This window comes from Rhipicephalus microplus, chromosome X (assembly GCF_043290135.1).
Source record: "Rhipicephalus microplus isolate Deutch F79 chromosome X, USDA_Rmic, whole genome shotgun sequence".
NCBI lineage: Eukaryota > Metazoa > Arthropoda > Arachnida > Ixodida > Ixodidae > Rhipicephalus > Rhipicephalus microplus.
In genome coordinates, this window is record NC_134710.1 from 14,083,574 (window position 1) to 14,095,721 (window position 12,148).

Here is a 12,148-nt window from a genome sequence, read left to right on the forward strand (position 1 = left end):
AATAGGTAATAAAGAATTAATTAGTATGGGGAGAAATAAAAGATAGCCTGAGTACCTACAGGCTAGTGCGAGTAGTATGTGTTTGGTTCAATTCGCCTCCTAAGTGCCTTTAATTTTCAAATTCTTAGCTCAAGTTATGTGGGACACCCTGTATATTGTTAAAACTGGTTTTCTTTTTTTTTTTTCAAAAGTGGATGCCAGCGTAATTTCAGGCCACTTTTTTTTTTCATTGTCTCGATGAGTTTGAACTTTTGACCATTCAGCACTCTTTCAGCACTGGTGATCCTGGACAAGCTGACATGGACTCCATTCTGGTGCTAACGAAAGATTCATACTATGTGGCTGAGTGAGTATTGTGCTCATTTGTTATTGGTATCTAGTTAGCACATTCACTAATATTATGCAGTGGCCATAACGTTCTTCTGCTGAACACATTTTTGCAGGTTCACTTTTTTATTATGAAAGCTGTTGTTCTAAATGCACTAAAATTACCGATTTTTTAGATATGATGGCTGGTAAGCATTTCACTTGGTTAGTTTGGTAGACCCATTCATAAGCACTAGTATTCCAAGCAGAGAGTAACAGTAACTGGTGAGCAGTCAAAATGAGCAAGAAACATTTACTGTACATCTGAAAACATCTGTTAATCATAACTTATTGTGATATAGGTTTTAATGGAAAAATAGAAGAACAAACGACAATAGACATAATGTTAAACGCAGCAAGGTCGACGTTCGGGCTCGTTGAAGATTAATGGTGTGTGTGAGTCGATGCAGGACAAAACAGAGAAAACAAAAGCCAGTGCAATTGTCTTGTTTGCTTGTATATCTTCTCTGCTTAGTACATGTAGGGTACCAAACCCAGTGCAGCCTGGTCAACCTTCCTGTATTTCCTTTGACTTTTCTCTAATCTTGATTAGATTACTACGTGACTACGCCTCAAATAGAATGTCAAAAAAGATTATCACTGTCACGCAGGTGTACTTCCCTTTCCTATCTTCCATCCCTCTCTCATCATGCACATACGAGAAACCGGTTCATTGTCACACAAAGAACAAATAGGCAAAAGGTGTGTTAAACATGCACGTGGCTAGAAGCATTCATGTGAGGTCATATCTTATTGCGAAAAAGTTCATTTGTCATTTTGTTAAGAAATTGTCGGGATAATTCTGCTGGAAACACCAATATAGCCATTATACAGATGTATGGTGCACTACAAAAAAATATGATTGAGGCAACTTTTTTTGCTTGTGCAAATAGTCTTGTTGCCCACAGCAGTCAGTATGCTGTGAAGGAAAACATTGAGCTTTCATTTATGTAGTGATGTAAGGTCAAGTAAAAAAAAAAACAGACTGTGAAATAGGTTTTTTTTCTTTTGGGCACTGTGAAAACTAGCAAAAAAAAAAACCTTTAAAAACCGATAGTGCATATTTTTTGCAGTCTTGTTTAGAGCAAATAAGTCTGAAATATTGGAGGCACAGCTAATACCTCCACTTTGCCAGTAGTGCATATGTGTCAAGGGGCTCTAGCTTGTCGAATATGCCACATGAGTCATATTAGTATTAATGATTCTGGTAATACTAGTATGCCTCATGCCATGCTGGTTACTTTTAAATGATGTGTGCAGTAGAAGCCACTCAGGAGATCGGGAGATACTATCTCTTGTAACCAAGAATTCTAAAAACACTGAGGAGTCAGACTAGATCACGTTATCATACATCAGTACTTTCATAGTCTGTTTGAACACATCTACAGGACATTGCTCGAGGTGGCTTTTAGTAGGTTGTTTTTTAGGGATTGCAAGTTGTATTAGTTTCTTGCCCCACTTCTGGAGGTAAAGGACTTCACTTTGCGATAGAATGGTTAATTGGGCAAGTTGATGTGCTGGCATCTTGAATGAATAAAAGTGTAACAGAAAACGAGGACAAGAAGAAGAATTACTGAGTTTTACATTGGGCAAACTAGTCAGTGCGTAAATACTAGAATCCAGGAGCATGCACAAAATGTTAAATATGGCACAGAATCCCATTTGGCCATTTATTGTCAGAAAAGTGCATGTCACCCTTGTTATGATCGAACAGAAACCTTGCATTTCCACAGAGACCACCACACACAGGAAATCATGGAGGTGTTTTACATGTCTTTGGAAGGTCACAAGTGTATCAGTCAGCTGTCGTTGGCATTATCAGATGCAAATAGATTTGAGGCGGTCAACAACTGGATTCTGAAGGGCAGCCATGTTTGTCGGAGGAGCTTGCTGTGCAATTCGAACAGCTCTCTTGCGGGCGGCGCCGGCCGCCGGTCTACGGCACTGCGCCGTTATGGCCAGTTCACGCTGGCGACAAGCCTGTCATAACGCCGCAGTGCCTTAGACCGGCGCCGCCCGCAGGAGAGCTGTTCGAATTGCACGGCAAGCTCATCTCACAAGCATGGCTGCCCTTCCGAATGCAGTTGTCGACCGCCTCAAATCTATCAAGCGGCCGCCGTGCGCTCTGTAGCTCGTAAGGTCCCAATTGATGCTTCCATTTGCCTTAGACTCGTGCCCTTTAGCTTCGACAACATAACTACACGTTTGTTTGTTGTTGCTAACGCTAGATAGCTGGTGCCACTTGTCCAACCGCCTACTTTGGGAACGTCATTCTGAATTGCTGTGCACTTTTTTAAATACTGGACAGGCGAAAATGTTCTATTCACTGCTGGAACGTAGTCTGGGAACAACACGTACGACATATCGTGAAAACCGCAGAGCAAGAAGCAAGCTGCTCGAAGTGTTCCGCGGCAGACGCAGGCAATGCGGAGAGGCAAAAGCAAACGCAGCTTAGCCATGTCACTCCTCCGTCGCTGATTGGCTGAACCAGGTTCCGGCAAACGGCACAAAAATGGGTCTCGGACTCATTTTTCTAACGGCGAAGAACAGCAGACGTGCATGAAGCAAACTGCCACGCACGGCTGCCTGAGAACGTCAAACAGCGAGCCATGCTTGCCGCTAGCGTGAACCGGCCCTTACGGCAGGCTTGCCACTGGCGTGAAGGGTTGGTTCACGCTAGCGGTTAGCATGCCTCCCCGTTTTGACGTTCTGAGACAGTTTTGTGCGGTTGTTTGCTTCGCGCACGCCTGTCGTCCTTCGCCATTAAAAAAATAGATCCGAGACCCATTTTTGTGCCGCTTGCCGCTTGCCGGAGAGTGGTTTAGCCAATCAGCGACAAAGGAGTGACAGGGCTGAACCACGTCATCTGCTTTTGCCTCTGCGCATTGTCTGCGTCTGCCGTGGAACACTTCGAGCTGCTTGCTTCTTGCTCCGCGGTTTTCACGATATGTCGTACGTGTTGTTCCCAGACTACGTTCTAGCAGTGGATAGAGCATTTTCGCCTGTCCAGTATTTAAAAAAACGCACAGCAATTCAAAATTACATCCCCAAAGCAGGCGTTTGGACAAGTAGTGCCAGCTATCCAGCATTAGCAACAACAAAGAAATGTGTAATGTATGCCCTTCAAGATTTGGAAAGGCTTGCTTAGGCCTAGAACATCAATTATTTGAGTATGACAAAAACGATACCGAATGGATTCGAGTACTGTGTTGTCGAAGCTGAAGGACATGAATTTAAAGCGAATGGAAGCATCAGTTCGGAGCTTACGAGCTACAGAGCGCATGGCAGCTGCTTGATAAATTCGAGGCAGTTGACAACTGCATTCGGAAGGGCAGCCATGTTTGTCAGAGGAGCTTGCCATGCAATTCAAACAGCTGTCATGCGGGCGGCGCCAGCAGCTGGTCTACGGCACTACGCCGTTACGTCAGGCTTGCCGCAAGCGTAAACCGTGTCCTTCTTGTCTCTTCATCGTCGTACTGTTCTCGCGCTATAACTATTGTCAGGCCCTTACAGAGCCACCGTGACCACCAACATTGTGATAAAGAGGAATGCAATATGCTGCCCTGCGGATCTGTACACAACTGAACAAAAAATTACGTTATGTTATTCCCGTCATGAGGCACTGCATGAAGGGCTCTCTTCCCCATGACCGCATTGCACAGGTGAAAGCTAGGTGATGGGTGGGAGCAGGAGAGGGCCAGAGGGGAGAGTAGTGAAGAGCAGGATCGGGCGCATGTGGCTGGCATTGATTAAACAGAGCAGGATGATATGTGGGGTTTAACGTCCCAAAACCACCATATGATTTTGAAAGACGCCGTAGTGGAGGGCTCCGGAAATTTCGACCACCTGTGTTCTTAAACCTGCATCCAAATTTGAGCATGCACATGGGCCTACAGCATTTCTGCCTCTACCGAAAATGCAGTCGTGGGAGCCGGGATTCAATCCCACAACCTGCGGGTCGGCAGCTGAGTACCTTACCCACTGGAGCACCACGGCGGGGGATGAAATAGAGAGAGGCGCTTGCCATTATAATCAACAGCTGTGCAATGAAGCCACTCGTCGTGCATGCAGGAGAAAAATACGGTGCAATGTTCTGGTGTGGGCAGCCTGCTGCAGACTTATTCATGCGTGCTGAGCTAGTATTGAACTGTTGCAGTGAGGCGCTATATTGTTACAGGTAGCGAAAATGCTTGGGGCCCTTGTGTTTAGATTTAGATGCACATTAATGAACCCCAGGTGGTTCAAGTTTCAGGAGCCCTCTACTACCGTGTCTCTCATAATGATGTGGTGGTTTTGGCATGTTAAACTCAACAATTAATTAAATAAGGTGAGAATGGTTGTAAAGGTAACTCATTCATAATAACGCCGCTGCACGGTTTTTACACCAGACATACGATGCCCAATGTGCTCGGTGCTCTCCGTACTCAGTGCTCACCGTACTATACAGCCTGCATACTTTGAAGTACAGTAAGCTTCTAGCACATGCGAATGTCTTGTAAAGGCATTGCAATTATAAGTGCTCTAATATGGACAGCGCAAAGTTACAGCAAAAAGAAAAAAAAGACCATTTGAGAATATATAACGCCCGAGCGTTGACTTAGCATTTCGTACACCTTGGCCTGACATTTTCAAATGAGCGCGACATAATATAAAAGCGCAAAACCATTTTTTTCTCGCCACATGCAAGCTTCACCAACTGCGGGGCAGCCTTTTCGACCATACGAAGGAGCGCCGCGGTGTGGATAAAAGAGCGGGTCACGGCCACGTCTAGAAACACGCTCTCTCCGCGCGATTAGGACGGTCGGAGAAAAACCCGTCGCGCGCCCGCCATCTCGGAGTGCTTTAACGCGAGTTTCATGTATTTGCTTCATTCGTCCTTTGTATAAAGTGTGTTTGTCTTGCCCCACCCGTCTCCCGTCTCTCTCGAATTGATCCTTCACAAGCGCTCCCGAGATAAATTTGTGACACATGGTCTGTAACCTTGTCGGAGTGCACAAGTTTCATATCTGCAGAACCACACTCCTCAAAAGATTATGGAAGCTCTGTGGTGTTATAGATGCAAGCACCAGCTTTATCTTCGACAGAGTTTCCCGCAAAATTCGAACCCAAAGGAATCAATTTCAGCACTTTCTGGTTAAGAAAATGTTGGCCACATTGCTTGGTCATGTTTTCGTTATGTCTGTGCTAAATCCCGAGGAATTTACCCTTGTGATCTAAAAGTTGCCCTAAGTAACTCTCGATGAAATATTTACTAGGAGAACGTACCAACCAAGCCTAAAATGTCTCCTATAACTGAGTGCCTCTTGTAAACATTTCTCTTACGATGAAATTTTATTGTACCACCACAGCATATATCGGAAGCCACGGAACTGGTGTATGTAACAGAGGGCGTTGGCGGGCTAGTTAGGGCAAATCCATAATGGCCGCGTTCTGTCTTCTTTCTTGCGGCGTTGTCTTGCTCTAAAAAAGCACTATCGTATATGCACTGTACTTTTAAATGCCACTGCGATTGCCTGAATAAGTTTCCCGACAGCCATTGGCATGAGCTGTGGCAGTTTTTCATTAGGAAAGTAGTTGTTTCAAATGATTTTTTTTTAAATGTGAAATAGCCTATCAAAAGGAAATGCACTGCTTGAGGGGCAAAATGGCAATGGTATGAGTGAAATGCTTTTTTGGTGTTGCCAGATGGTTGTATGGCTCAGACATACAAATGTCTGCGTGACAATGGCGGTAACTTAGACGATACTTACAGAGAACTTTTCTGGGCAATGAAGTGACTGCTACAAAGTGAAATCGTCTTACCGCTAATGAACGTAGTCCTACAATATATTTTTAACATAAGACAATTAGGCCCCGCCATGGTGGTCTAGTGGCTAAGGTACTCAGCTGCTGACCCACAGTCGAGTACCTTAGCCTGTAGGCCCATGTACTCTGTAGGCCCGTGTGCTCAGATTTTGCTGTATGATAAAGAACCCCAAGGGCGTCGATATTTTTGTAGTCCTTTACTACACCATCTCTCATAATCATACGATAGTTTTGGGAAGTTAAACCTTACATATCAATCAATTAATCATAAGACAATCAGTGCTTCTATCAATAATGAGATGAAAAAATGCACATCCGAATTTAATTACACTATGAACAACGTCCTATAAAGCGCTGTGAAAGAGTGCAGGTACCTTGGCCTAAGAATAACCCACAACTTCAGATGAGAGCACTATATGAAAAATATTGCCTTTGCAACACTAAAATAGTTTTTTCTGTTTTAGCAGACGTCTCAGACTAGCACCCCCACGCAAAAAGTTATTATTATGTCAAACTTCTGTCAGATTGACTTTAAGGTGTGCCAACATCGTTTTGTTTCGTTCCTCTAAATAACTTATTTAAAAAATTAGAAGCAGTTCAAAGGAAGGCACTAAAGTGCATTTGCAATAAATATAGGTTGAAAGACTCGCCTACAGAATTACTCAAACAGGCCGGTATTCTCACCTTGCAAAACCAAGCCAAGCTTGTGCAATTAAAAGCTATGTAGTACCAGTTAATACACAGCGACCTGTAGATAGACAGTTTCAAATACTTATCTATAACTTAAACGAAATAAACACAACAGAAAAATGCATTACATTACTAGAGCATGCAGTACATACGGAAAGTCATGAGCAATAATTTTTTTTCTTTAATGACACAAGAATTGAAAAGGCTGGATTCTATTATAACAAACAGCGCTATCTCTTCTTCCTTCAGGACAGTGCTTGAAAATGAATAACATGCTACTCACTTATGAACTGTCTGTATCACCTTCATTTCTTTATTATTTTTATTTCTTATAATTTTTTATGCTGTGCTCATAATTCTATATCTACCGACCCGGAAAAGATACTTCTACCTTTTGTGAAATCATAGCCTTGATGCCTTACAATGCATACAATTTCTAATTTATGATATTTTGCCTTTTTACATTATCTCTTTCCTTCAGTGTGTTACATTATTTTGTTTCAGTATTCTTACCTCACATGACATCAGTATTTTTTTTTTCTTTTAGCTTTGTCCTTTGATGACCTCTTTGGTGACCTCTGTGATGACCCTTACTTTTCTGAGACATTATTAGAATGAATTAATATGTTTTATTGCTTGTCTTTGATAACTTACCATGTTTTATGTGTTGTAACTTTTGCTACTTGTATTGTAATGTTGTCATAAGTGAACATGCCCTTTCTGTAATCATCCCTGACGAGATCAACAGTTTAAACAATTATAAGAAGAGTAAAACTAATAAATTGTGTCCATATTGTCTGCATGAGGTAAAGTACTCCTTCATTTTCTACGCGTTGCTCTTTAAGAGTAGAAACTGTTCATACCAGTGAGATATCTGTGTTTGTTTTACCTTATATGATGTCACTTCATGTTTGTGCATGCGTGAAAGTCATGTCGTTTATGTGTACCTCCAACGCTCGCAGTGGCATCTGCATCAATATGAAATGCTGATTGTGCGCAGCCATCACTTTTCACTGCGGTGGGAAACTCGGGCCATACTAAACTACTTTGTGTTTGAGTACACATGCCCCTCTAGCTTTTCCTTCATTGCCAAGAAAAGTTGTCCATGAGTATAGTTCGTTCTTCATGATCGTAAAAAACAGCTAAAAAACTATGGACAAGTGCACAGGCAGAATCGAGCACTGCTTTTGTGTCTGCACTTGTTCGTGTCTGTGTGTTTCTCTGTTGTTTTTTGCACCTTTATTTACAGTTTGTTTGACCTTATATGATCTTTGGTTCATTTAAAAAAAAAACTGTAGTGTGTCTTTATGAAACTAGAGGCATAACTTGTTTTTGTTAGCTTAATTTAACATTTACTACACATTTCTGCATGTGCATTGGCCATCACGATAAATTTTGTGGGTGCATAAGACATTCTGTAGTGTCCGGCATGAGTTTTCTGTGTGTGAAAAGCCAGGTGGAGGTAAGAACAGAGCACTGTCGAAATGTGGGAGTGCTGAGTAGGCTTAAATGAAGGTCATCATGTGAGCTCGATTCACTGCAGTTGTAATTTTGCCCATGACTGCTGAAAACAAAATCAATTTAAAAGAAAAAAAAAGGATTTCTCTTCTGCGCAGAGTTTCCAGAAATTCAGCACCTCTATTTAGAGGAATTGTAAAGCTTGCCAAGATTGCAAAACAAAGTCTCTTCTTGCTTAGGAAATGAATATGAATGATTGAATGTTGGGCAGTGATGATACAATTTCATTTTGCTTCTTGAAATATGGAAGCATGTTTTTCGTTCAGGATCGCTCGCAGTGATGTTCGATCACACAGCACATTGTCACACTGGTAAAAAAACTCTAGGTTTTAGTAATTTCATTTTTATTCATGAACGTTAATGAGATAAGGTGTAGTGAGTGCATGTGTTGGCATGAGCAAGGGAACATGTATAGAAAGAGATTTGTTGCAGTTTTTACTAGAAGTGAGCATGCTTTACCAAGGCGAAGATATGATGGGGGACTCGTTAAGCTTTTTAAGTATTGTTACCATTATTAGCCCAACCAGTGGTCATACCCTACATGCATAAGGTAACCCACAATCTGAAAAGGGTTGGCAGCAAGTATGATGTCCCGATCGTCTTCTTGGTCACAAATATATTTGCCCCGACTTGGTCACAAATATATTTGCCACGAGATGTGAAGCACCAGCAACGAGGCGACTCTGGGCTGTGGAACAAAACACAACGAAACACACCAAGTCGTACATGTTGTGTGTCACAGGTGTGGCCATGTGGCAAAGTTTATATTGGTCTGCATAAACCAGCACACCAAGAAACATGAATGGTTGTTAAGCGACGAGTTGGCGTTGTTCCAGAATCTACCTGCCCATTGCAGCACTTGGATAAACTGTGAACTACAGCTCGATAAAATGAAAATTCTTAACAAAGGTAGAAAGAGATTTGCTCGCAAACCATCAGAGGCGTTTTTTCTCGTACAGAAAGAAGACACTTGTGTCAGCACCACATCTGTATCACTGCGAACCAGTGAATTTGAGCTACTAAAGAAAAAGTGAATTCTTGCAAAAAAAAAAGACACCCACCTCTCCATCACCCTTCACGATTGGGAATGTGTTTGTTGCCTTTCATTGCTTTAAATGCAATGTGTGTCATCTCAACGGAAATACTTAGAGTCAGCACCCATCCTGTCATGTTCTTCTTGTAGTAGCGTAATTAAATGTAGCACTACAATATTTTAATTAATATCATACTGTGTACCTATGATCTTACACCTTCAGAGCTGTGTTCTGTGTATGAACTTATTTGTCACAGAGCATGTGAATTATCCTCGCTAATCATATTTATTTTATTTACCCTAAGGGCCCCAAGTGGCCATTACATGGAGGGGGGGGGTATAAAAATTAATATAACATAGAAAAAGTGTAATAGAAACAAAAGAAGGAAAGTAAAAAGGGAATCTTGAAAAGAAATAGAAATTGCCAGTAGTGCACTGCTTCTCAACTTACGTGATCGTACAGAATTTTTGACGTTAACACAAAAATAAGCTTACATCATGTGACCTGCATATTCAGGCATCGTAACAATTTGAGAAAGATAGAATTTTTGGTGTTAAATATGTTTGTGTGTGTGCTTGATGATTTGAAGATTTTTCTCCTTGGAACTCCTCATTTAGAGCGTCTCTGAATACAGCGTGGTTATTTCAGCTATATTACTTTTGAGACTATTCCGTTCTGAAATGGCTAGATATAGGCATGAAAGCTCTAAAAGGTTAGTACGTTTAAACCTTAAATTTGGGATTGATACATAGAAAAGTCTTTTTGGCGGGTAAGATGTGTGCTTGAGAAAATGTACTTGGTTGGTGAAAAGGCTGGTGGAACAAGGTTTACGTATTGGTATATTTTCCTTCTAATCCAATGTAGAATGAGCCCTACATCATGCTTCATTTCCGTGAATAATCATCAGTAATAAAATGTGCTGTATTGTTTTGCCAAGATTTCACTATGTTAATTAGATACACCTGCTAATCATTACTTTTATTGTTTTTGTTGCAGAGCTTATTTTTTTCCCTGCCACCTAGTTGGCAGCAGTTATTAGTTCACAAGTTAAATTTACTGAACATGATTCTATGCACAGGCTTTCTATTTGTGTGGAGAATCAAGGCAGTGCACCTTTTTTTTAGAAGAAAGTGTATTATTCAAAAAATTTCAATACTTTACTGTGCAATGTAAATTATATTATTTACCATAAAAACATTATATTTAAATATCATCTTGAAATAACATTTTATTTTTTCTGAAATTCTATTGCTATAAATGTTTATCTAATGTTTCACAAAGTACGAGGATGTCTACATGCGATTCAACTCATTTGAAAAAGTTTTAAAGAAATTTTATGCTTTATGGGAAGCTTGTAAAAAAAGGTAATTTACTAATCAAGCTTGCCGAAATTGGCCAAAAATGATTTCAGGGAACCCCCTACCAAATAATCGTTGCATGAAGCCCTGTAATACATATAGTGCATTGCAGTATATTCGCCTCAATTTCTACAGGTATGATGACCAGACGGATCGTATTACCAAATATCAAAGAGTGTTCCTAGAGGACCTTGAGAAAATGGAACTAGGTGAGCATTCTCATTCACGTGATAGAGTACCATATTTTGTGTATTTTTGCTGCTTCTGAAACATGCTTGTCTTTGCAGGCCCTGAACCATCTCTCTTCAAATCAAGACACTATTGTATTCGTTTCCATTATCTGGTCAATGGACAGAGTGGCTACTTTCACATGTTTAGGTCTACAGGAACTCGCTTCTTCAATAATGTGGCTGTTCCCATTAGTGGAGAAGAAGAAACGATTGGTATGACACACTTTTCAGTTTCCTATAATATAGTTGCCTTTTCTACACCATGTTTGGGATGCAGTTACATTTAAAGAAACGTCATCAAGTGCTCTTCTTGGTGGTGCCATATTTAAGGGGCCAGTAAGCAACCCCGTAGTCCAAAAATTATGAAGAGAGTTTGTGCACTTTTGCTCTGTAAATATGTTGCCTCAAAAATTTCGGGAATGCATGCTATATGTGAACGGTTCCTATGTCACTCAGGGGAGGCCCTGCCCTGCACTGATTTGTTGTGAAAACAGTCTCAACCGGCAATACCGCTTCTCGCGATAGTCTCAGTCTCTACAAAACAGCAGGTGGCTGCACAGGAAAATGAAAAAGCAGACTGCGCGGCCGAAACTGCATCACTGCAAGGCCAAGGCACTATTTCGTAGGGACCATTCGCCGAGCTCAGTGGTACATGAAATTGCCCACGGGCAAGCTTGCATCACTGCAGCTATGAGGGGCACTGGTCAGGTGAAAAACATAGCTGTTGAAATTGTTTTTCGAAAGAGAGGGCCTGCACGGCGCCCAGCGCTGTAATACAGTCAAACCTTTTTATAAGAGGCACTGATGTGAGACAAATAGGTATAAGGGGCACCAGTGTGCCTACAGTAAAATATAGGTTAATAAGAAAACGCACTTATTGTACCATGCTTATAAGAGACATCTGAAATAAAAGACTAGAATTGCTGCCTGGAACAGGCCTCTTATAAAGAGTTTCAACTGTATTTGGAAAATGTAATACAGTAGAATCTCGTTTATACGTTCTCACTACGCTCGAAATTATGAAAACTAGAAATGCCCCCATAGAGCTATATGTTAATACATTCCGCCTAATGTGTTCCTGGAAAATAGGATTATTCGGCAGCAATGTTCGGCATCGCAGCAAACTGCAGTCGCATGATACGTTCCA

The 12,148-nt window shown here is 41.3% G+C and overlaps 1 protein-coding gene across 3 annotated transcripts in view; it reads left to right on the forward strand.

Moving 5' to 3' along the window:
* sp3 (phosphatidylinositide phosphatase spermathreecae) overlaps window positions 1-12,148 on the forward strand; it is a 109,212-nt gene that overhangs the window by 68,214 nt on the left and 28,850 nt on the right. For all 3 annotated transcript variants that reach the window (XM_037426597.2, XM_075881851.1, XM_075881850.1), the window contains exons 14-16: window positions 275-346; window positions 10,907-10,980; window positions 11,059-11,214. In XM_037426597.2, the coding sequence (XP_037282494.2) occupies window positions 275-346; window positions 10,907-10,980; window positions 11,059-11,214 (302 nt within the window). The remainder of the gene's footprint in view (window positions 1-274; window positions 347-10,906; window positions 10,981-11,058; window positions 11,215-12,148) is intronic.